General features: G+C 42.5%; 1 protein-coding gene across 1 annotated transcript; it reads left to right on the forward strand.

The window, feature by feature from the left end:
- Positions 1 to 312: 312 nt before the first annotated feature.
- Positions 313 to 25,966, forward strand: C16H16orf78 (chromosome 16 C16orf78 homolog). Its single transcript, XM_520628.7, has 5 exons — positions 313 to 632; positions 4,275 to 4,391; positions 5,011 to 5,134; positions 22,958 to 23,213; positions 25,666 to 25,966. The coding sequence occupies exons 1-5, from the start codon at positions 483 to 485 to the stop codon at positions 25,811 to 25,813; spliced, it is 795 nt and encodes a 264-aa protein (XP_520628.3). The 5' UTR covers positions 313 to 482; the 3' UTR covers positions 25,814 to 25,966.
- The last annotated feature ends 890 nt before the right edge of the window (positions 25,967 to 26,856 follow it).

Here is a 26,856-nt window from a genome sequence, read left to right on the forward strand (position 1 = left end):
GTACACTACAGAAAGATAGGATGCCAAACTAAAGAATTTAGATTTCTTTTAGATAGGCAACAAGGAGCCATTGAAGGTTTTTGAGAAAGGAAGATGCGTGGACTGACCTTTATTTTATTAAGATCTCTGTGGAGGTAGAGGTAGAGAGGCTGCAAGGAGGCTGTGGCAGAGTCCAGAGGAGACATAGCACCTGAAGAGGGGTAGTGGCCACATGGAGAACAGTGGGAGGTGGCCAATGTCCCACCTCCACTCTGACCTCAGGGCCAGCTACCAAGACTGGCAATGACTTCACAATCACTGCCCAGGCCTTCCACCTTTTAAGGCCAATATCCCAGGGTCTTGGCTCACTCTGCCCTTTATGTTCACATCTGGAGGCCACACCCTACCTTCTGAGTCACCAGGCCATCAAGTCCAGACAAAGGTATCGAAAGAGTGAGAGAGTGCCAGCCACCTCCCACCTAAGCCACTAGCAAGACTCCACAATGTCAGAGCAACAAATGGACCTGAAGGATTTAATGCCCACAAAGAGGAAATACATGTGGAAGACTGCTGAAGATAGGCGCATGTCTGACCTCACCTGTGTGCTGGAGTGGCTGGAGCGGAGGCAGGGGAAGAAGAAACAAGCTCCCGAGGTGGGTACCATCCAAGAGAAATGGCAGGAAGAATTTACTCAAGGTAGTTGCAGTAGGGGAGAGAGATTGAACTTAACTCTCCTGAAACAAAAGGCGGGATGGTTTTGAAGTGCTGGGATAAGCTAGTGAGAACTACCCAAGGACATTAAGGGGGTGGGGGAATTAGTTAATATGATTAGGCTGTCTGTGTTGCTAATTCGCACTTATCAATGTTAGGCTCCCATCCTCTCACAGAGACTGAGAGACAAGGTACAATCTTTCTTGATGATTACATTTCAAAGGGTCCTCCCAGGTCCTTGAGAAAAACATTCCTGGATTGTAAAACTAGCAAGAGACTGAGAGATTTACATCTCAAAGGGGCAGAGAAAAAATTTACAAATCCAAGTTTTCTAGAGGAAATGCTCTAAGGAAAAGGAGGCCAAGGGCCTATCATCAGGAAGAAACCTGTCTAAAGTTTAGTCAAGCTAGGCAAATGTTAGTATTGGTCAGAATCCTAGAAGGGCCAAGGGGCAGTGGCTTCTGGGTCTCCATATTGCAGGACGGGATCCTCCTACTGCCCTCAGCTCTTCCCTCCTTGTGATGCCTTCAGAATCAAAGAACATGCATTCCTCACTGCCATTACTGCATCTGCAACTCCAGCTAACATACCTCCTCTTTTCTACCCTACATCGAGCTAGTTCTAACCCACCCTTTCCTCTTTCTCCAAGAAATGTAGCAACCAAGTTTGCCTTAGTTTTTCCCAGAGCTCCCCCAAGACCTATCATCTATGAAGAACCAAGCCATGTCTTTGGAAAGTGGTGTCCTCTGCAGAAGATGCCACCTGGTCTTGAATCTCCTGACCCTAGAGCAAAATGAGTAAAAAATGCCATTACTAATAACAATGCTCAACATATGACTAACTTTTAATGTTTACTGTGGTCAAGGCCCTGTGCTTAGATTTGTACCTGGGTTATGTGGTCAATTGCTCCCAGTCAGGCTACCAGGGAGGCACCATTTTTACCCCCAGTTGAAGGATAAGGAAAGTGAAAATAAGTCATTTTATTGAAGTCACAGAAGTAATAAAGGGCAGAGCCAGGGCTCAAACTGAGGTTTTCCAATTCCCAAATGCATAGACTCCTCTGCTTTATCCAGGTCAGCACCTGCCTTTGGGGAAAGCTTCCATTATGTTTGTGTACTTACTTACTGTATTAGTCCATTCTCATACTGCTACAAAGAAATACCTGAGACTGGGTCATTTATTTAAAAAAAAAATTTTTAAAAAAGGTTTAATTGGCTCATGGCTGTACAAGAAGCATAGGAGATTCCACTTCTGGGGAGGTCTCAGGAAGCTTACAATCATGGCAGAAGGCAAAAGAGGAGCAGGCACTTCACATGGCAAGAGCAAGAAGTGGGAGGACGAGGTGCCACACACACTTTTAAATGACTGGATCTCACGAGAACTCTCGCCTTCATGACAGTACCAAGGGGAATCGTGTTAAACCATGAGAAAGTGCCCCTATGATCTAATCACCTCCCACCAGGCCCCACCTCCAACACTGGAGATTACAACTTGACATGAGATTTGGGGAGAGACGCAGATCCAAACCATACCACTTACCATTTATAGTCAGAAAGATCTCGAGTGCCAATTCCATCAGACACATCTGACAAACATGTTTTACTCTAAGGTGCTAATGATTTACAGATAGCCTACCCACTGCCTTGATTTGGGGGTGAAGGGGAAGCTTGACTTCTGGGTGTCTCCAAACTCAATTTAATATCATCACAGGAATTACATTCACTTCCCTGGTTAATATGTTCAGGTCTATCTCCTTTTACCAGGATAAGATTCTAATAATCACATTTTAACAACTTTACCTTAAATGTGGCTTTTATTGTAAATAACTTTGGACCTAGACAGGGAGCAAGTTTACATGGGAAATATAATTAAGTCTTCAAGCATCATTACCTTTCCCAGAAGCATCTGGGCTTTTAAAGAAGCTTCTAAGAGGAAGATGACGTGTGCTGGCAGGTCTCCGACAGCAGCAGGTGATGGGGGACCCTCTGGTGAGATGGTTGGGGTCTATCTTCACCACTCAGGGCCCTCTGTGACCTCCTCTGTTCTCTCCTGGGGTCTGACCTGGCCATCCAGGCTCTTCCCCTAACAGACTGCTCATGGTATTTCCCCCTTGTGATCCATTTGGCATCAGCGAAGACCCCCGAGGTCTGAAGTCTCAGCCATGGAGGATGCTGAATCCTTGAATGTTGCAGTTTCCTTGAGTCTAAAGCATCGCCATGTCAATTCCGCTCAGCTTCCCCAAAATGGGGGCTGTGTGGGGAGCTACTCAGGTGACTCTTCGAGGGAGGCTGAAGATTGAGTGGGGGATGGTGGAAGGGGCTGCCCTGGAGGAGATGGGTCATCCTAGCTCCTCACAGCCTGAAAATGCAGCCTTGGCTCTGAGTTGCACTGTTTCTCCACTAAACCAAACAAAACCCTAAAGCTAACCAGCATTACCTTCCTTAGAAGGCAACTTGCAACATGGAGCAGGCCCTTGGACAGCTTCCTTCCATACTCCCAAATGGCTTATCGAAACTTCCCTTCCACCCACCCAGCATAATAACCTGCCTCCCATAATTCATGGAGGGCATTGCACATGCATGTCGTAATTCAGTTATTGCTCTCAGTAACCTTATGAAATAGGTCCTACTATTATCCCCACCTTTCAGACAAGGAAACTAAGCCACAGAGAGAGCAGAAACTTGCCGAGGTCACTCAGCCCTCAGCCGTGGATAGAGCAGGAATCCAGGCAGTCTGACCTGGACACTGCAGTCCAGGCCACCGTCTCCCGGTAACCATAAGCAGCACATTCCCAGAGGAGATCCAGTCTATTTAGTTTCTGCCATGATGCTCTGGCACCCACCCCTACCCCTTATAGACTAGGCGGAATGCTTCCTGGGTGGCCCACCCTTTAAGTGCTTCTGCTGGGCTCCTGGACTGTGGGACCCTGGAGATCCCTAATGACCCTGCCCTCCCTGCCTCCCCTGCGAGAGCAGGAGGGCCAGGAATGTGCCATGCACAGGGAACTCCATTCAGGGCAGGGTGTGCTCAGCTCTTGGGCAGGTGGTAAGGAATACCTGGGGAAATAGAAAGGCAAGGTCAGTGGTGACCACCACTCCAGGAAGACAGGATGGGGTGGGCCTGGGGTGCTCCGGGACCAAGGGAGAGGCCGGGGTGAGCAAAGGCCCAGAGGTCTGGATCAGCAGCACCTGTTCAAAGTCAGGGCAGCCTTCCTGTGACTCCAGACTGGAGGCAGGGGCAGGGAAGTCTCAGCTGGTAAGGCCACAAGGGGGCTGGAGGGGCTTCCTACCAGGCTAGGGAGTGAGGCCCTTATGTAGGGGGTGATGGGGAGCCCCTGATGGATTCTGAGGTGGAGAGGAACAGGACCAGGCCTGAGGCTCAGAAAGTCGCTCTGGGGGCGGCGACATGTATACCAGGGCGCATCTGGAAGCAGAGGAACAGTGACGACAGGCCCTAGAGTGTGTGTGCTGAAGCCTGTGGAGGGGAGGGACAGCCCCTCACCTGGGAGCCTTCTCCTCGGGGAAAGGGAGGGGACGCTGTCCCCACAGCAGTGGCTGCAGGGCTCTCTTCCCTTGTCTTTTCAGAAGCAAAAGCCCAAAGTGGTGACAGTCCTTAAACGAAATAAGAAGAAAGAGAAGAAAGGCAAAGGCCACATGACAGCACGGGGAGGGAACCGCAGGGACACGGAGACTTCCCAGCAGGTAATGCAGCTCCTCTTCCCCCCCTCACCCCCACTGGGTCTCCAAATGGAGGAGGGGTCCCTGCTTCTCTCCTGCACAATGCCTGCCTACTTTCTAAATTTTAAGGCTCCGAAATTCACTCTGGCCCCAGATTAACATTCAAATAAAATCTCCACCCCTCCCTACCCTGTCCAGCCGTGCTACCCAATTGCTGCCTCCCTGTAGTTTCATTCTTCACAGTTGTCACATCCTCCCTTGCCCACATTTATCCCCGAAACCATTCAAGAAGGCCACTTGGAAGATGAGAACACCGTGGTTCAGTAAGGGACAAGAGCCTCCTGGCCACACAGCTAACAGGGCAGACCCACCCAGACCTAATGGCCTCCGAGGGCCTGTGTTTCCAAGGCCCCCAGGGACCCCTCCGATATATGGTGGGGAGAAGAGGGAGGCGTTGGTGAGCAAGCACCCATGGGCAGACCCTGCCCCTCCGACCTCTCCCATGGCCCGGGGAAGCTCTCTCCTTGGTTGCCTTTGCCTGCCTTTTGGCAAACCCTTGAAATTGCTGTTTGCTTGGGATGGAGCGGGGAGGGTGAGCCAGGTCCTGTAACTGGGGTGTGACTTCTCACCTGCTCCCTCCAAGGCCTTAGGAAAGAGATTCAGGAAGGACGCCGCCTCCTACCGAAGCCTCTATGGAGTGGAGCAAAAGGGGAAACGCCTCAGCATGGTCCCTGGCAGCTACATCAAGGATGGCCCCAAGAAATCTGGTAAGGGAAAAACCTTGGCCCCGGCCGCCATAATCCTCCTCCATAATCTCCTCCTCCAGAAGAAACCGAAAGCTCACGCCATTCTTAGAGCAGTAGCGTCCACGTCAATCCAACCATTGTGCACACAGGAGTCAGAAGCCCGCATGGAGGCTCAGTAGGGACCACTCCTGGGGTCGCTCTTGGCAAGCGGGGTGTGACATGAACAGGAGGCAAGTGTCTGTCAAGGCCCTGCCCCCTCTCGAGTGTTCCCTTCTCAGGAAACCAGCCTCATGTGTCCAGGTTCCTGAAGCTATTTTGGTGACATCAACTTCATGAGTTACAAATCATCTAATTAATTTAGATACTGTGACAATATCAACTACAGAAGGTACCACTCCTGCTGGCCTGAAACCTGCCAGGGGTTGCTCACCTCTAGGAAGGGATGAGCTTAGGCTGTGCCAGATCCCCAATTTCAAAGACTGCCTGGGTCCTGACCCTGGCTCTACCACTTTATAAGGAGCTCAGAGTTGTATAATCCTGGACAACTTATTCCATCTCTGGAGTCTGGTTTTTCATCTATAAAATGGGACAATAACAATACCTGCCTCATAGTATGGTTGTGAGGTTTAAGCAAGATGATGCATGAAAAGTAATTAGCCTGACCAAGAGGAGGTGCTGAATAAATATTAGTGGTTTTTTTCTAAGTAAAAATTTTGCTAAAATTTCAGGTGGTCTTTACTGTGGTGTTGGAAAAACAGATACATTTGTTATGTCTGGCCCCTTGGGACAAAGGTGTAGGGTAAAAGAGAAATCTGGAAGGGATTCCAATTAGCCCAGGAGAAAAGTGCACAGGAGCCTTCAAGCAGAGGCTGTCAATTCTCGTATAAAAAATTGCCCCCATTGTACCCAACAACAGCAACAAAATCTTTTTTTCCCCTTTTCATTTAATATACCAAAGCCATTGTGACCAAATTGCAGTCACTTCCCTTTAAGATTTAAATGCAGTCGGCTTTCAGTGCAGTTTAGGATCCTAGATTAAATCCTAGAATAGCACTTTAGGGGCATTACTGGTGAAATCTGAAAAAGTTCTATAATATACAAAAAAATGTTAATTTCTTAGTCGTGACAAACATGCCATGGACGTAAGATGTTAACATTAAGGGAAAATGGATGAAGGATATACAGGAACCCTCCTTATTTTCTTTGCAACATTTCTGTAAATCCATATGTGATGGTTAATATTGAGTGTCAACTTGATTGGATTGAAGAATGCAAAGTATTGTTCCTAGGTGTGTCTGTGAGGGTGTTGCCAAAGCAGATTAATATTTGAGTCAGTGGACTGGGAGAGGCAGACCCACCCTCAACCTGAGTGGGCACCATCTAATCAGCTGCCAGCAAAGCTAGAATAAAGCAGACAGAAGTTGGAAGGATCAGACTTGCTGAGTCCTCTGGCCTTCATCTTTCTCCTGTGCTGGATGCTTCCTGCCCTTGAACATCAGACTCCAAATTCTTCAGCTTTTGGACACTTGACTCTATATCAGTGGTTTGCCAGGGGCTCTCGGGCTTTTGGCCACAGACTGAAGGCTGCACTGTTGGCTTCCCTACTTTTGAGGTTTTGGGACGCAGACTGGCTTCCTTGCTCCTCAGCCTGCAGATGGCCTACTGTGGGACCTCACCTTGTGATCGTGTGAGTCAATACTCCTTAATAAACTCCCCTTCATATATACATCTATCCTGTTAGTTCTGACCCTCGATGGAACCTTGACTAATACACCACAATTATTCCAAAATATTTAAGGTTTATTTTAAAAATAATCTAGATTGCCTTATACCTTATGGGAAGCCCCATACCTTCCCCAAATTTTCTGTGACTACCAGTGTAATGTCTGGCTCCAAAATCCTGGTCCTGTTGGGCCCTGGAGCTTCTGTAAATCTTGCTTCCAGTGGCTGCTATCTTGTCTCTTTGATTTCTCCTGAAACCTCTCACACGAAGTCATTGTGTGTAAATACATTCTACTGAAGGCTTGGGGTCAACAGAGGGAAAGAATTACATCTTTAGTTTAATTAGATCCCATTTGTCAATTTTGGCTTTTGTTGCCATTGCTTTTGGTGTTTTAGACATGAAGTCCTTGCCCATGCCTATGTCCTGAATGGTAATGCCTAGGTTTTCTTCTAGGGTTTTTATGGTTTTAGGTCTAACGTTTAAGTCTTTAATCCATCTTGAATTGATTTTTGTATAAGGTGTAAGGAAGGGATCCAGTTTCAGCTTTCTACATATGGCTAGCCAGTTTTCCCAGCACCATTTATTAAATAGGGAATCCTTTCCCCATTGCTTGTTTTTCTCAGGTTTGTCAAAGATCAGATAGTTGTAGGTATGCGGCGTTATTTCTGAGGGCTCTGTTCTGTTCCATTGATCTATATCTCTGTTTTGGTACCAGTACCATGCTGTTTTGGTTACTGTAGCCTTGTAGTATAGTTTGAAGTCAGGTAGCATGATGCCTCCAGCTTTGTTCTTTTGGCTTAGGATTGACTTGGCGATGCGGGCTGTTTTTTGGTTCCATATGGACTTTAAAGTAGTTTTTTCCAATTGTGTGAAGAAAGGCATTGGTAGCTTGATGGGGATGGCATTGAATCTGTAAATTACCTTGGGCAGTATGGCCATTTTCACGATATTGATTCTTCCTACTCATGAGCATGGAATGTTCTTCCATTTGTTTGTATCCTCTTTTATTTCGTTGAGCAGTGGTTTGTAGTTCTCTTTGAAGAGGTCCTTCACATCCCTTGTAAGTTGGATTCCTAGGTATTTTATTGTCTTTGAAGCAATTGTGAATGGGAGTTCACTCATGATTTGGCTCTCTGTTTGTCTGTGCACATCAAAAGAAACTACCATCAGAGTGAACAGGCAACCTACAAAATGGAAGAAAATTTTCACAACCTACTCATCTGACAAAGGGCTAATATCCAGAATCTACAATGAACTCAAACAAATTTACAAGAAAAAAACAAACAACCCCATCAAAAAGTGGGCGAAGGACATGAACAGACACTTCTCAAAAGAAGACATTTATGCAGCCAAAAAACACATGAAAAAATGCTCATCATCACTGGCCATCAGAGAAATGCAAATCGAAACCACAATGAGATACCATCTCACACCAGTTAGAATGGCAATCATTAAAAAGTCAGGAAACAACAGGTGCTGGAGAGGATGTGGAGAAATAGCAACAATTTTACACTGCTGGTGGGACTGTAAACTAGTTCAACCATTGTGGAAGTCAGTGTGGTGATTCCTCAGGGATCTAGAACTAGAAATACCATTTGACCCAGCCATCCCATTACTGGGTATATACCCAAATGACTATAAATCATGCTGCTATGAAGACACATGCACACGTATGTTTATTGCGGCATTATTCACAATAGCAAAGACTTGGAACCAACCCAAATGTCCAACAATGATAGACTGGATTAAGAAAATGTGGCACATACACACCATGGAATACTATGCAGCCATAAAAAAGGATGAGTTCATGTCCTTTCTAGGGACATGGATGAAATTGGAAATCATCATTCTCAGTAAACTATCGCAAGAACAAAAAACCAAACACCGCATATTCTCACTCATAGGTGGGAATTGAACAATGAGATCACATGGACACAGGAAGGGGAACATCACACTCTGGGGACTGTTGTGGGGTGGGGGGAGTGGGGAGGGATAGCATTAGGAGATATACCTAATGCTAGATGACGAGTTAGTGGGTGCAGCGCATCAGCATGGCACATGTATACGTAAGTAACTAACCTGCACAATGTGCACATGTACCCTAAAACTTAAAGTATAATAATAAAATAAATAAATAAATAAATAAATTTAAAAAAAAAGAATTACATCACAGAATTATACAGCAAACAAATTAGAGATTGATTATTAGACTCCCTTGTTCTTCAAAGTCCTTTATCCCCTGCCACCACGAGATTTTTCCCTAGTTACATGTCTTTGCAGGAAGTAGCCCCCTGATGTTTTTCTCAACTCCAAGACTGGGTAAGGTGAGGCGAACCAGGAGTTCAGGCCACCAAATTTAAGGAAGCACTCACTCTCAGATGCGAATCATGCACTTGTGTGAGTCTGAGAGTGAACACCTCCTTAAATTTTGCATCCTGGACACCTTGCTTTCCTCACCCGAGTCCTGGTACTGCTCAGTTCTCCCTCTTCCTATCTCTTTCCTCTTCTCTTTCCTCCCTCGTCTTCCTTCTCCACCTAACACTTTCCCATTGGCTTTTTACTTGAAGAGAACCATGTTTCATTTGTCTGTTTCACACTCAAAGTAGTCTATTAAGACATTTTCTTAAACAATTCACTCCCTAAAAGAAACCCATACCAGCTGATTAAATAATTATTTACATCTCACTGCACAAGGATGCCAGCAGGTCAGGCTGACTTGACACTCATTTGGTTCCCTGCAGTTCCCTTCTTTCCACCATTCAAGTCGAATCCACTCTATTGGAGAATGAAGAAGCCTTGTCTCTCCTGATGTAATAAGACCAATGGCCAGTGGGTGGTGTGGTTGCAAATGGGCCAGCCCAAGTGCAAAAGGTGCTCAGAGGCATCTAGGAACAGTCTGGGCCTCAAGATGTGGCACCCAGGACCTAGTCAGGGCTGAGCCTGGGCACAGTAAGGAGAGCCTCTCGTGTAGACTGGCAAGAGGACTAAAATGAATGGGTATGATCTGAATTGGCAGACAAATTCAAAACAAAGCAGCCCCTACGAAGGGCCTAAAGATAGTCACATACACCATGCCCAATGTTAGCTTGGGTTGCCATAGTCAAAGCACATCCTGATTGCATTACATTACATGCACCCTCCCAGGAAATGGTACTATCTCAATGTGGAAGTTGGATGTCAGAGTCTATCCTACCACTTCTGCCTCACTCTCCCTTCATGACCAGTTACTGGGTCCTGTAGCTTCTGCCTCCTTAATATCTTTAATCTCTTTCTCTTCTCCATTTCCACAACCAGTGTCTTAGCTTAACCGTGATCCTCATCCACTATAAGAATCACCAGTTGCTTTCACCTTCTATGACTGCCACATTGGCCTTCCTCAGTTATTTATGTCTTTATATTTAAAGTGAGTTTTGGATCAGGCAATGTGGCTCATGCTTGTAATCTGAGAACTTTCCGAGGCCAAGGCAAGGGAATCACTTGAGGCCGTAAGTTTGAGAATAGCCTAGGCAACATAGTGAGACCCCCATCTACAAATAAACAAATACATTGAGTTTCTTCATTACACCACTAAAATAAATTAATAAAGCTCCAATAACTGATTCTACAGCAATGCAGCTCTATGAATTGACTGACAAATAATTCAGAATAATCCTCTTAAGGACATTCACTGAGCTACAAGGAAACAAACAACTAAATGAAATAGGAAAACAATATTTGGACAAAATGAATTCAGCAATGGAATATAAACCATTTTTTAAAAGCCAAAAAAGGCCAGGCACGGTGGCTCACGCCTTTAATACCAGCACTTTGGGAGGCCAAGGCAGGTGGATCACCTCAGGTAGGGAGTTCGAGACCAGCCTGAACAACGTGGAGAAACCCCATCTTTACTAAAAATACAAAGTTAGCTGGTTGTGGTGGTGCGTGCCTGTAATCCCAGCTACTCAGGAGGCTGAGGCAGGAGAATCACTTGAACCCAGGAGGCAGAGGTTGCAGTGAGCCGAGATAGTGCCATTGCACTCCAGCCTGGGCAACAAGAGCAAAACTCCATCAAAAAAAAAAAAAAAAAAAAAAGCCGAAAACTAATTCCTGGAGCTGAAGAACAAGATGTCTGAATTGAAAAACTCAATAGAGCACTTCAATGGCAGACTCAATCCAACAGACGAATCAGTGAATTTAAAGACATATCATTTGAAATTATTCAGTCTGAAGAGTAAAAAAAAAAGGAATGAAAAATAATAAAGAAAGCCAACAGACTTATGGTACACTGGCAAGTGAAACAATATATATTATGGGAGTCTAAGAAGGAGAATAGAGTGATAAAATGTATTGAAAGAAATAATGGCTGCAAAGTTCCCAAATTTGAGGAAAGAGATGTACATTAAGATTCATGAGGCCCAATCATTCCCAAATAGGTTGAACACAAAAAGGTCTGTACCAAGACATATTATAGCTAAATTGTCAAAAGTCAAAGACAATGAAAGAATTTTGAAAGCAGCAGAAGAAAAGCTACTTGTCATATACAAGGAAACCCCCACAAGACTATGAGTAGACTTCTCAGCAGAAACCTTGCACATCAGGAGAAAATGGAATGAATATTTAAAATATTGAAAGAAAACAACTGCCAACCAAGGATACTATACCTGATAAAGCTGTCTTTTAGAAATAAGAGGAAAGGACTTTCCCAAACAAAGAGTGAGAGTTTTCATCACCATTGAACCTGCCTTATAAGAAATCATAAAGTGAGTTCCTCAAGCTGAAATAAAAGGACACTAATTAACAATGTAAAACACATGAATGTATAAAATTAACTAGTAAAGATACATATATAGTCAAATTTCAAATTTTCTAATATGGTAATGGTGATGTATGAATGACTTTCAACTCTAGTATAAAAGCTAAAAAACAAATGTATTAAAATTAACTATAACTATAATAATTTGTTAGTGGATACACAATACAAAATATATGCATATTGTTTTATCAATAACCTAAAATGGCATGTGGAGTGTGAAAGTATAGTTTTAGTATATTATCTAAGTTAAGTTGTTACCAGTTTAAAATAGAATGTTATAACTATAAAATGTTTTATGGCTGGGCACAGTGGCTCATGCCTATAATCCCAACACTTTGGGAGGCCGAGCGGTTGGATCACGAGGTCAGGACCAGCCTGGCCAATATGGTGAAACCTCATCTCTACTAATAATACAAAATCTAGCCAGACGTGGTGGCATGCGCCTCAGCTACTCGGGAGTCTGAGGCAGGAGAATTACTTGAACCTGGGAGGCAGAGGTTGCAGTGAGCCGAGATCATGCCATTGCACTCCAGCCTGGGCGACAGAGTGAGACTCCATCTCAAAAAAAAAAAAAAATGTTTTGTACAAGCCTTATGGTAACCACAAAAACCAAACCTGTAGTAAATAAATAAAAGGAAAATAAATAAAAACATACCGCTCCAAAAAGTCATTAAATCACAAAAGAAGACATCAAGAGAGAAAAAAAGAAACAAAGAAACTACAAAGCAGTCAAAAAACAATGACCAAAATGACAGTAAGTTTTGACCTATTGATAATTACTTTAAATATAAATGGATTAAATGCTCCAATTGAAAGACATAGACTGGCTGAATGAATTTAATAAAAACAAGATCCAACTATACGCTGCCCATGAGAGACTCACTTTAGCTTTAAGGACACACACAGCCTGAAAGAGAAGGAATTGGAAAAGATATTCCATGCAAATGGTAACCTAAGGAGAGCATCAGTGGCTATACTTATATCAGATTTTAAGTCAGAAACTGTCACAAGAAAAAAAGAAGCTTGTCATATAACAAGGCATTGATTCATCAAGAAGACATAACAACTGAAATATTTATTCACTCAACATCAGAGTACCTAAATATATAAAAAAATTAACAGAACTGAAAGGAGAAATAAACAGCAATACAATAATAGTAGGGGACTTTAACACTTCACTCTCAACAATGGGTAGGTCATGCAGGCAGAAAATTAATAAGGAAAACAGCAGATTTGAACAAAACTATGGACCAAATGGACCTAACATATGTTTACACATTCCATCAAAATACACATTCTTCTCAAATGTATGTAGAATATTCTACAGAAGTGATCATATGTTGGACCACAAGTCATTTTTTTTTAAGTGCAGCGGTACATGTGCAGATTTGTTACATAGGTAAATTCATGTCATGGGTGTTTGTTGTAGAGATTATTTCATCACCCAGGTGTTGTTAAACCTAGTACCCATTAGTCATTTTTCCTGATCCTCTTCCTCCTCCCACCCTCCACCCTCAGGTAAGCCCCAGTTTCCTTTGTTCCCCTCTATGTGGCCATATGTTCTCATCATTTGTCTCCCACTTATTAGTGAGAACATGCAGTCTTTGGTTTTCTGTTTCTGCATCAATTTGCTAAGGATAATGGCCTCCTGCTCCCTCCATGTTCTTGCAAAGAATATGGTCTTGTTATTTTTATGGCTGCATAGTATTCCATGGTGTATATGTACCATATTTTCTTTATTCAGCCTACCATCAATGGGATTTAAGTTGATTCCATGCTTTGCTTTTGTGAATAATGCTGCAGTGAACATATGTGTGCATGTGTCTTTATGGTAAAATGATTTATATTCCCTTGGATATATACCTAGTAATGGGATTGTTGGGTTGAATGATAGTTCTACTTTTAGTTCTTTGAGGAATCACCACACTGCTTTCCACAGTGGTTAAACCAATTTACACTCTGATTAGCAGTGCATAAGTGTTCCCTTTTCTCCACAACCTTACCAGCATCTGTTATTTTTTGACTTTTTAATAATAGCCATTCTGACTGGTGTGAGATGGTATCTCACTGTGGTTTTGATTTGCATTTCTCTAATGATCAGGGCTATTGAGGGTTTTTTTTCCATATGCTTGTTGGCTGCATGTATGTATGTCTTCTTTTGAAAAGTGTCTTTTCATGTCCTTTGCCCACTTTTGTTGTTGTTGTTGTTTTTTCTTTCTTGTAAGTTTAAGTTTTTTATAGGTGCTGGATATTAGACCTTTGTCAGATGCATAGTTTGAAATTTTTTCCTTCTATTCTGTAGGTTGTCTGTTAACTCTGTTGATAGTTTCTTCTCTTGTGCAGATTTGGTTTGTCATCATTTTGTTGAGGCTTTTTGCATTAATGTTCAAGGAACTGGCCTGATATTTTCTTTTTTTGTTGTGTCCCTGCCATGTTTTGGTATCAGCATGATGCTGACCTCACAGAATGAGTTAGGGAGGAGTCCCTCCTCCTCAATTTTTTGGAATAGTTTTAGTAGGAATGGTACCAGCTCTTCTTTGTACATCTTGTAGAATTTGGCTGTGAATCTGTCTGGTCCTGGGCTTTTGTTGTTGTTGTTGTAGTTGGTAGGTTAATTACTGATTCAATTCTGGAGCTCATTATTAGTCTGTTCAGGGATTCAGTTTCTTCCTGGTTCAGTTCAGTCTTGAGAGGGTGTATGTGTCCAGTAATTTATCCATTTTTTCTAGCTTATGTACAGAGAGGTTTTCATAATATTCTCTGATGGTTATTTGTATTTCTGTGGGGTCAGTGGTAATATCTCCTTTGTAGTTTTTAATTATGTTTATTTGGATCCTGTCTCTTTTCATTAGTCTAGCTAGCAGTCTATGTGTTTTATTAATTCTTTCAAAAAACCAGGCCAGCTGTGGTGGCTCACACCTGTAATCCCAGCAATTTGGGAAGCCGAGATGGGCAGATGCCTTGAGCCTAGGAGTTCAAGACCAGCCTGGGCAACATAGTGAGATCCTGTCTGTATTAAGAAAAAAAAATTTTTTTAAAAACCCACAACTCCTGGATTCCTTGATCTTGTAAATGTTTTTTTGTGTGTGTCTCAATCTCCTTCAGTTCAGCTCTGATTTTGGTTATTTCTTGTTTTCTGCTAGTTTTGGGGTTGGTTTGCTCTTGGTTCTCTAGTTCTTTTAGTTGTGATGCTAGGTTGGTAAATTGAGATTTCTCTAACTTTTTGATGTGAGTGATCAGTGATATAAATTTCCCTCTGAACACTGCCTTAGCTGTGTCCCAGAGATTCTGGTATATTGTATCTTTATTTTCATTTGTTTCAAATAACTTCTTGATTTCGCCTTAATTTCATTATTTACCCAAAAGTCATTCAGGAGCAGGCTATTTAATTTCCATGAAATCGTATGGGGTTTTTCTTCCTAACACAATGTCTCACTTTGTTATCCAGGCTGGAGTGCAGTGGCAGAATCATGGCTCACTACAGCCTCGACCTCCCATGCTCAAGCAATCCTCCCACCTCAGCCCCTCAAGTAGCTGGGATTACAGGTGCACGCCACCATGGCCAGCAAATTTTTGTATTTTTTTTGTAGAGACGAGGTTTTGACATGTTATCCAGGCTGGTCTTAAACTCCTGAGCTCAAGCAATGTGCCTAACTCGGCCTTCCAAAGTGCTGGAATTATAGGCATACCCCTTGTGCCCAGCAAAATTGTATGGTTTTGAGTGATTTTCTTGGTCTTGATTTCTAATTTTATTGCACTGCACAAAACACATCTTAACAAATTCAAGAGGACTAGAATTATATTAACTATCTTTTCTTACCGCAAAGGTATAAAACAAAAAATCAATAACATGAGAAAAATTAGAAAATCTAAAAATATGTGGAAATTAACACATATCTTCACATGCGTTTCTAACTTGTTCCATCTATTCTTTGCTTTCTCTTTCTTCTTTTCCTGCCCTCTTTTAGACCAAATATTGTTTATGATTCCATTTCATCTCCTTCATTAGCTTCCTAGTTATAACTTTTTGTTGCAGCCTGGTTCGGTGGCTCACGCCTGTAATCCTAGCACTTTGGGAGACGGAGGTGGGTGGATCACTTGAGGTTAGGAGTTCGAGACCAGCTTGGCCAACATGGCAAAACCCCGTTTCTACTAAAAATACAAAAATTAGCCAGGCATAGTGGCGCATGCCTGTAGTCCCAGCTACAGGAGGCTAGGCTGAGGCAGGAGAATCACTTGAACCCAGGAGGCGGAGGTTACAGTGAGCCGAGGTCGTGACATTGTACTCCAGCCTGGGCAACAGAGCGAGACTCCATCTCAAAAAAAATATACAAAAATTAGCCAAGCGTGGTGACACACACCTGTAATCCCAGCTACTCAGGAGGCTGAGGCAGGAGAATCACTTGGACCTGGGAAGTGGAAGTTACAGTGAGCCAAGATTGCACCACCGCACTACAGCCTGGGCGACAGGGCGAGACTCTGTATTAAAAAATAATAATAATAATTTTAGTGATTCTGTTACAGTGTGTAGAATACCTTTTTAAACTAGCACAGTCTATCTTCATTTTATGTAAACATAAGAGCCCTATCAGAGTATACTTCCATTTCTCCTCTCCCCTTCTACATGCTGTTGTTGCCACACATTATATTTTTCCATATTATAAACCCCGCAAGTGTTATGATTTTTGCCCCAAGCAATTATGTTTTCAAGAGACTTTAGTGTTTACTCACACATTTAACATTTCCAGTGCTCTTCATTGAATCCAGATTTCTGTGTGGAATAATTTTCCTTCTACCTGAAGATTTTCCTTTAACGTATCTTGTGGTGTGGCTTTGTTGGTAATAAATTCATATAGCTTTTGTATATCCAGAAAGTTCTTTGTTTCACTTTTGTTTCTGAGAGACAGTTTTGCTGAGTGCAGAATTTTAGATTGTCAACCTTTCTTCTTCCAATACTTTAAAGGTTGCTGTACTGTCCTCTAGCTTGTTTGCAATGGGAAGCTGGCTCTCTTCCTAATTTTTGTTCCTCTGTAATGTATCTTTTTCCTCTGGCTTCTAAGATTTTCTTTTAAGAAAGGAGCTTATGATGTGCCTTAATGTCATTTGCTTAATGTTTCTTGGGTTTGTATTTGGGGTTTGTTGAGATTCTTAGTTTACAGTTTTCATCAAATTTGACAAATTTTTGGACATTATTTGTTCACAAATTTATTTCATTTCTCCATTCTCTCCCCTCTCTTTCAGGCACCCCAATTACACATATTTAGTGTCCCAAAATTCATCTTGTGTTTTTCTTCATCTTTCAGTCTTTTCTCTTTGTGTTTCATCTCGTATAGTTTCTTGTGCTATAGCTTCAAGTCCACTAATCTTTTCTTCTCCAATACCTAATCTTCTGTTAATCCCATCCAATATAATTTTTATTTCAAATATTGTTATTTTCATCTCAAGAACTTCAATTTGGGTCATTTTAAATCTTCTGTGTCTCTTCTTAATGTGACCCTGCCTTGGAGGGCATAACAAGAGTATGTCATACTAGCTGTTGCCATGTTCTTGTCTACTAATTCTTTCACTAGAGTACTTTCTTTTCCGGCTTGTGCCGATTAGTCCTCAGCTGAGAGGAATCTTTGCATAACTTTGCAGTTCTTGGTGCAGCTTTTTCCTCTTGTTCTAGCTCTTATGGTTTAACCTAAATTATCTGGTTTCTCTCCCCAACTCAAGGGGACTGCTAGGCTCTGCCTTTGCCTAGGCTTCCCTGCAACCCCGTGCTGCAACTTGGAAGCATCTTCCAAATGAAGGTTGGGGCAATCATGGGGCTCCCCTCATTTCTTTCCCCTCACTCAAGGATCACTGCCCTGTGTTGTGTGTTGTCCAATGTCTTAAAACCGCTATTTCATATGACATGCCCTGTTTTTTAATTGCTTAAGGTGGAAGGATAAATCGAATCCCTGCTACCCCATCTTGGCTGAAGGCAGAAGTCTCAGATTGGCCTTTCCAAAACATAAACCTTATTGAGTGCAATAGCAAGTCACTGAAAAGTTTTACGAAGGAAATTACCAAATTGAATTTAAATTTTAGAAAGGTTGCTCTGGCTATGAGCCAGGAAAAGATCCTGGGAAAACAACTGTAACACCTTGCCAAAGTAAATCCTGGCAAAGTCTGAGTAGTAGACTGGAAAGGGAATTCCCTCCCTGGGCACCTATGTCCAGAATATTGTGTAGATGCCAGGCCAAGGATACATTCCTAATGCACAGGGCTAGAAGGCCATACCCCCTTTTGTCTCCGCGAGCACAGAGTGTGCTTCTGGTGTCCCAAACATGGCTCACTAGAAATATAACCTATCTCTTCAGGCACAAACCCAGGAATGTGGGTCATTTTTGTCCAAAAGAGTGGCCAGGACAGGCTTCCAGAAAAAGGCTCTGACAATGTGGGCTCATGTCCTCGGTTCACCACTAACAATCTGTGGCATCTTGAGCACATTACCTAATCCCTCTGATCCTCAATGTTCTCCTTTTGTCAAATGGATATGATGTGGTTGTGAGACTAAAGTGCCCCCACTGCCAGAAAGCCCTTGAACACTGCCTGGTATGTGAGTCACTCAACACATGTTAGCTAATCTGTGTAATTGTCATTACTTTTTATATTGCTATCGCTCCTTCCTTCATGAGACCCACCTTGCATGGAAGAGGATCAGATGTTTCAGGAAAGGTGATTGCCCTTTCTCCAAGGAATTTCCTTATTTGTGTCAAAGAGAATGTGCAGCTCATGATCCTCCCAGAGCATAGCGCCAATTTCCTCCACGCACAAACAGGGACTGCTGAGGCCACCTGACCTTATCACCCTGTCAAGGACCAGCTACCATGCCAGAGCACCATGTACCATAAAGAGTCCTAATTCAGCCACTAACTCATTGTGACACCTTGGGCAGGTCACACCCACACCTCAGGCCACTGTCTCTGCATTTATGTAATTGTAGGAGGTCTAGACGCATTTCCACTAGGAATATCCTGATAAAATTCCCAAACTTTGTTGATGAAATCTTACAAGCTTACAGACAGAATAATTTACTTACAAGGGGAAAAAAATCAGCCTGCCATCAACCTGGAAGTGGAATAGCACATATGCATTACTAAGAGTAAAGACCCCCATAATACTGACCCCAACTCACATAAGTCACTATTAAATGAATGACTTATATTTGTAGATTCAGAAATATTTAGGGATTTTTATCAGCCATACATTCCTTCATCTGCAGAAAATTCTCTAGGAGAGACTAGAAGCAACATATTAGGAAGTAATTTAAAATGAAAATCTAGATACACATTTAAAACCAGGTGAGATAGAAAAGTTTATGACAAAAGGAAAAGCAAAGAAACAACAAGGAAATGCAAGTAGATGAGTTAGAATTGAGGCCAAAAGAAACACATAGAGTAAAAGAGGGATCTTTTTAAATGTTAAAGAGAATAACTAATAACCATAAACCTATAACATCAAAAAATGTAGTAGGTAAATAGTAGGTAAATAAATAAAACAAAACATTTAGAAATGTAGGGAGAACCTGTTAAACATACAGTTATAGTGGTACATTTTATTTTATTTCGACTTTTAGGTTCTAGGAGTACATGTGCGGGTTTGTTACATGGGTAAATTCTGTGTCGCTGATGCCTGGTGTATAAATGATCCTATCACCCAAGTAGTGAGCATATGATATGGTTTGACTGTGTCCCCACCCAAACCTCATCTTGAATTGTAGTTCCCACAATTCCCAGGTGTTGTGAGAGAAACTGGTGGGAGGTAATTGAATCATGGAGGCAGGTGTTTCCCATGCTGTCCTCATGATAGTAAATAAGTCTCATGAGATCTGATGGTTTTATAAATGGGAGTTCCCCTGCACAAGTTATTCTTGCGTGCTGCCATGTAAGATGTCCCTTGCTCTTCTGCCATGATTGTGAGGCCTCCCCAGCCATGTGGAACTGTGAGTCAATTAAACGTCTTTCCTTTATAAATTACCCAGTCTCAGGTACATCTTTATTAGCAGCATGAGAACAGACTAATACAGCATAGTAACCCGATGCATAGCCTTCCAACCCACATCTCCCTCCCATTCTCCCCACTATAGGGGTAAATTTTAATACACCTCCTTCAGAACCAAATAGAAGATCATATAGACAATAACAGGAAATACATAGAAGAATGTAACAATGCAGTTAACAAACTGTAGCTTTACATATGAATAGAGAACATGTATTTTTATATATCCAAATAATATTTACAAAAATCACCTGTGTGCTTTGTCATAAAAAAATTAACATTCAAAAAAGTAAAGATTTTAGGGCCACCTACATCATCCTAAACCAACAATTAGAAATAACCCTCAACTTTAAAAATTGGAAATTAAGAAACACACTTCCAAATTACCCTTGTATCAAAGAAAATAAATAGCGAAATAAGCCTGTTTCATACCAAAACCTATGAGACATAGGCAAAACATATGCTCAGAAGAAAATTTACAGTAAAAACTAAAAGTAATAATTCTTTATAAAACACATAATAAAAGAAAATGCCAACACTTTTATTAGTTTATTAAGTAGAAGAAAGAATTACTATGAAAAAGAGAAAATTAATATATTAAATACTGGCTGGGATTAATGAATAATATCAAGATCAAAAGTTGTTAAAAGGCTAAATATAAAGCTAGCTTTTTGAAAAAGCAACTGACATGAAAGCAATTGCTATGAAGTAATCATAAGCCTTGTTAAAAAGAAGAGTAAAAATACACAAGATTTTATGTGAGAAAGGATGCAAATAAAATAAAAGAATTGTAATAGAATACTATACCTCTATACAATACATTTTAAAACCTAAAGGAAATGGATGATTTTCTATTATACTATATATTATCAAAATTGGTACAATAAAGAGCAGAAGAATTGAATAGGGCAATTTCTGCAGTGAAGGTTGAAAAATAATTAACATTTTCCCACTAAAAAATGGCACTAAGACAAATGGTTTCATGCAAGGTTTTAACATTTAAAGAGCAAATAATTCTAACGTTACTTCAACTATTACAGACTGTATAAAATATAGACATTTCTGCATTAATTTAAAAAGCTATTAAATTAATGCAGAACTTTAATATTAAAAGTTATACCAAAAAAGTTGGCCAATAATATAAATGCAAAAATCTAAAAAATTTTAGCAAACATACTCAATGTATGAAAATACATCAAATGTACAATGTCTGAAATGAATTCCACCATGAACAAGTGGGCTTTATTACAGCAGGTGAGAAGTGGTTCATTATCAGGATATCTAAGAACACAATTTATTACATCAACATATTAAAGGAAAAAATGTGATTATATCAGTTGATGGCAAAAAAAAAAAAAAGCAATGAATAGAATCAAGCAATTATCACCAGTAAAAACTCTATGTCAACCAGGGATAAAACCACTAAAATATTATAAAACATGTATCCCAAATAGGGGCAAATATCATTCTAAATGATGCAATGCCCAAATTACTTAAAATCAGGAAAAAAATGAAGCATAATCCCTATCATCATTATTGGCAATGTTCTAGAGGGTCTGTCAAATGTAATATATATTAAAAATAATATATAATTTTGATAAATATTGGAGAAATGATATGTTCATTTTTTCCCCTAATATGATTGTATATCTGCAAAACTCATGAAATTCTAGTTAAAAAGTAATAAAATTTACTGTGGTTGCTGGTATACTAGACAACTATAGTTTTTTGTTTGCTTGTTTGTTTGTTTGTTTGTTTTTGAGACAGGGTCTCACTGTGTCACCCAGGCTGAAGTGCAGTGGTGTGATCACAGCTCACCGCAGCCTTGACCTCCTGGGCTCAAGCAATCCTCCCACCTCAACCTCCCAAGTAGCTAGGATGACAGGCATGTGCCACCAGACCCCTAATTTTTTTTTTTTTTTTTTTTTGGTAGAGATGGAGTCTCACTTTGTTAGTCTTGAACTTCTGGCCTCAATCCATGTTGCCCAGGCTGATCTTGAACTCCTGGGCTCAAATGGTCCACCTGCCTCACCTCTCAAAGTGCTGGGATTATAGACATGAGCCAGCATGCCCAGCTGACAGATATAGTTTTTAAAAAACAGTAGACTTTTCTCTATATACTTGTCATACCAGTTAGAAATGGAAATGAGTAGAGAATATTCCATCCTCCTGAGTAAAAATACATAAAACACTTAGAAGGAAATTTAGCAAGAAAAAAATATTAAGGTGTCCAAGCTCTAGTCCAACCTTCAGGCTGGCCACATGGGACCCAGGACGGATTTGAATGTGGCTCAACATAAATTTGTAAACTTTCTTAAAACATCATGAGATTTCTTTTTTTGCGATTTTTTTTTCTCATCAACTATCATTAGTGTTAGCAGATTTTAGGTGTGGCCCAGTAAAATTCTTCTTCTTCCAGTGTGGCCCAGGGAAGCCAAAATATTGGGCACCCCTGCAAGTCCAACAACATTTTGTTTGGTACAAACCCCATATTTGGGTCACATCAGACACTTACCATTACATTTCGTGTATTTGTGCCTTCACACATTCTGTTCCTCTGCCTGCGATCCTTTCCTTCCTTTTCTAACTGATCAGCGATCCGCCCTTTTAAACCCAGCTCAAAGCTTTTCTCTTCTGATACCTTCCCTGGGATATCAGAAGATATCCTCTAGGCTACCTCCTCTAGGCTCATTCCACTTAGAGGAATTCCTGCTGGGGAGGATGGAGAGAACAGATTGAAATAAGCAGAAAGGGGGAAGGAGGGAAAGGAAGGGAGTCGGAACAGGGCAGGGAGAAAGGAGGGAGGGGTAAAAGGATTGAACAAATAAAGAAGGAGAACCTGGGCTAGGCACGGTGGCTCATGCCTGTAATCCCAGCCCTTTGGGAGGCTGAGGCAGGTGGACCATTTGAGCCCAGGAGTTCAAGACCAGCCTGGGCAACATGGCAAAACCCTAGCTCCACAAAAATATAAAAATTTATCAGGAGTGGAGGCATGTGCCTATAGGCCCAGCTACTCAGGAGGGTGAAGCAGGAGGATCGCTTGAACCTGTGAGATACAGGCTGCAGTGAGGTATGATTGTGTCACTGTGTCCAGCCTGGGCCACAGAGTGAGGAAACTCAGTCTCAAAAAAAGAAAGGGGAGAAGGGGTATAGAGAACCTGTGGAAGCCACGAAAAGACCTCATATCTCAGAACAGGTACTGTTTGAAGTCCATGCATTCCTCCAGCCTTCATCCCCTTCCTGCCTACCCCACCTCTCACGTCTCCCACGGTCTAACTCTTTGATGGCATCTGTCCAATTTCAGATACAGACATCAAGGATGCAGTCGACCCAGAGTCCACTCAACGGCCAAACCCATTCCATCGACAAAGCATTGTCTTAGATCCCATGTTACAGGAGGGTACCTTTAACAGCCGGAGGGCAACCTTCATAAGAGACTGGTCCAACAAGATGCCTGACATGGCTTACGAACGCAAGCTAAAGAGCCTCATGGAGAAAAGCACCGAACCTAAGATGGAAACCGTGAGGATGTTGAAGCCAGAGGAGGTGCTGAGCTGCCGGTGAGAGCTGCCACCCCCTGGGCAGATGGGGTGGGGTCCTGGAACAGGCTTTGCTCACTCTTGTCCCTGGCTCAAACACCTTGGCTTAGCCTGAAGATCTAGGAGTAGGGGCTTGGTGTGGCTGAGCTCCACCCTTTGGTCCCAAAGGACTGCTCCAGGGCTCAAGCCAGTGGGTTTCCAGCAGCTCACCTGCTGGTAGACCATCCCCTGAATGGGCATGTCATTTAGCTGCTGCCACTTTGATGCCACACCTTTCAACAACCCTCCCAATATTTCCATTTGTTTCAATATTACTCAAAAAGGAAAGAACGTGGCTTTGTCTTAATAGGAAGATTTCCCTACAATCCTTTGCACTGTGGGGTTGAGTTGCTGGTGATGGTAGCCACCATCCTCAGTGACCTACCTGCTGCATGTTTGGACTTTTAGACTGTCAAAGGGATCATGAACAAAGTGTGAAACCATTTGATATTTACTGCTCTTCCCAAAGAGTCTCCCTTCTCACTTGCTCTCTGTGCTGTTTATCAGGGCTCTCTGGTTTTCAGCAATGGAGCCCAGATTCCCCCATCAAAAAACAAGCATCCCTCTCCCTAGCCCAGTGTTTTCCTTTACTGTAAAGTTGTAACTGACAAAGTTCAGAAACTTTAGCAAATAAGGAAACAAAACAACAGAGTAATGTAGTTGTCATCATCCTTGTAAGGTTGACATCAGTAAACTCATCTATAGGTTTAAGATGGCCTCAAATGTCTGGCAATCTAATAACTCCATCACAAAGTCCTGCTCTGCTCACTGACTGGCAGAAGGATGGATGAATAGAATGGTTAACTGGCTTCCAGATGAACAGGGAGAGATCTCAGCAGACTGCCTTTGCTGGCTGGTTCCATGGGTGGATGACTTTGGCCCTGGCTTTCAGATGGGCCATGTGGTTCTAACTGACTCTGGGCAACAGACAGCCTACCCGGGTTCCATGGTGGGGGGAAAGAGATTTGGACAGGACTCCTGCCCTCCAAAGAGAGGGAAAGAATATTTGAAGAGATAGCATATGAAGCCATTCAAGAAACATCCAAGAAAAGAATGAAGTGGTTCAGAGTGGGATTTATTATTATTATTGAGACAGCCTCTCTCTGTCGCCCAGGCTGGAGTGCAGTGATGTGATCTCGGTTCACTGCAACCTCCACCTCCCAGGTTCAAGCCACTCTCGTGCCTCAGCCTCCTGAGTAGCTGGGATTATAGGCATGCACCACCACACCCAGCTAATGTTTGTATTTTTGGTAGAGATGGGGTTTTGCCATGTTTCCCAGGCTGGTCTTAAACTCCTATTCTCAGGTGGTTCACCTTCCTTGGCCTCCCAAAATGCTGGATGACAGATGTGAGCCACAGCACTTGGATGAGACCGTAATGGGTGTCCCCATATACATATGCATGAGACCCTCAGAGGCTATGCTGATCAGGGAAAAAGTAGTCCAAGTGTGGGGATTGGTGAGGGGGTCTGAGCTGGCCATAAGAACAGGTAGGCTCTGGGAAGATCTTAAAGAACAGTGGCCATTCCTAACAGGCAGAAAATCACATTATATCAACACACAGCTCCTCTCCCATAGTCTGTGGCAAATTAAGCAACAAGCAGGCAGCCTGAGTAGGGGGCCTACACCCTATACTAAAGCTGGGACCAAGGTCAGAGTTGCTGGTAGAATAAGGAGCTCTCTGGATCACACAGTACAAATGGGATTGATCCCATTCTTCAGTATCAGAATTATGGGGCTCTAGCTAATATTCTAAATCAATGGTCTGATTTTTAAATTGTGTGGATATTATTAAAAACAAATGCTCACCGCTATGCCTGCAACATTGCTCAGCGATTATTTCCACTGTCTGTATCTTTCCCGGCCCATGACCTCTCTCAGTGTATGTGCGCATGACAGTGACAAATCACATAACAATTCACATTCTGTCTTTTCTCCCCACTTGGTTTTGTCACAGCCACGTGGCACCATCTTCTTCCTAATGCCATTCTAACTATGGCCTTTTAATTAAGATCCTTGACATGAGGTAGTCCATTATCAGATTGACCAATTCTCTGTTGGTGGATTTACTCATTTTCCTGTTGTTGACAATCTCAAAATGAACATCTTTTATTTATGTAGCTTTTCTTTCCATTGACTTCTCTTCTTGGGATATATCGAGGACCTGAGTGGGGTTACTGAGTCAAAGATAATGAATGTTTTTTCTCTGGAGGCAACTGACTGCCAAAAGAGTTACACAAACGCAAACTCCCACCGCCTTTGTGGGGTGTCCCACTGTCTTATAAAGTCTCTATCAGCTCCATGGATGACTGGGGGAGACAGCCCCTTGCAGAGCACCCACACTTACTGCTGCTTAAATCTAAGCTCTTTTCAATAAAGTTAGAAGCTGCTGTGACTCCACCTTCAACTGACCTCTTTTGCCTTCTCTTGAACAGATACCTGAGGTTATCCAAGGAGAACATTCGGACCTTGCTCAAGTTGTGCAAGGATGCAGGAATGAATGTGGATATCCACCCCCACATGGTCGAAGAGGACATAGATGCTAAAAAGGTGTTCACTGGAATACCCAGCATGGCCCTCTAAATAGCTCCTCTCGCCACCACCTTCAGGCTCCTTCTGTCATGGGACCCTTCACCTCCAGATGCCATCCTCTGGCACACTACAAGTGGTCCTTCCAACTTAGCGCATCCCTTTAGAAAGTAAGCAATCAGAAAACAAGCCTCGGCTGTGTGATCATTGTGCTTCCGTAAGACTGGTCCTTGACATCCGAGTCAGAACCAGCATAGGAGAAAATGTGGTTTTTCTCCTGACCAAAAGAAGAATCCTTAGAAAGGGTTTTCTTAGGAAGGAAGGCTTAGGAGTAAAAAAAAAAAAAAAAAAGTTGGGGGGGGGGGTCCAGGGTCCTCAGAGGGACATTAGAAAGGACAAAGTGTAAAGGGGCTGGTTGAGAACACACACACATGCCCCACGCCCATGGCACGACTTGGCTTTGTGGGGACTTGGCTTCCTTGTGTGCAGAGTGGGGGACTGATTGGGGCAGTGAGAGAGGGAAATGCTATCAACATATGGAGGCAAGGAAGGAGACCTTTGTGTGCTTACAACCACAGACCCCAAAAGGGGACCTGAAACCTTTCAGAGCTGGTAGGTGCCTCAATATCAGCAAGTCCAGGACCTTATTCATTTGAATAAAAGAAGCCACAGAGGGCAAGAAACTTGCTCAGAGTTACATAGATGAGAAACGGCAGGGTTGAGATGAAAACAGTATCTTCCCCAAGTCTCCTGCCCTGCTTTCTTGCATGACTGTGGCCAATCCTGCAGGAATTTTTTGAGACACAGCCTTCCCATCTGGGTATGCTGGCCAATCAAGGTCACAAACTCAGGCCCTTCCAGTCCCTGCAAGTGTTTCAAGCAAGTCTGAATCCCACGTGTCCTACTTAATAGCTGTGTGACTTTAGGAAAGTTACTTTACCTTTCTGTGCCTCTGTTTCCTCGCCTGTAGAGTGGGTTTAATGACAGTATGTGCTGAGCAGGAGTGCTGTGAAGAGCACATGAGAGCTTGCATGTGAAGCAGGGAGCACAGTCAGTGACAGCCAAGAACTCCATACAAATGTGGGCTGTTTCGTAGT

The sequence above is a fragment of the Pan troglodytes genome, chromosome 18 (assembly GCF_028858775.2).
Source record: "Pan troglodytes isolate AG18354 chromosome 18, NHGRI_mPanTro3-v2.0_pri, whole genome shotgun sequence".
NCBI classification, from domain to species: domain Eukaryota; kingdom Metazoa; phylum Chordata; class Mammalia; order Primates; family Hominidae; genus Pan; species Pan troglodytes.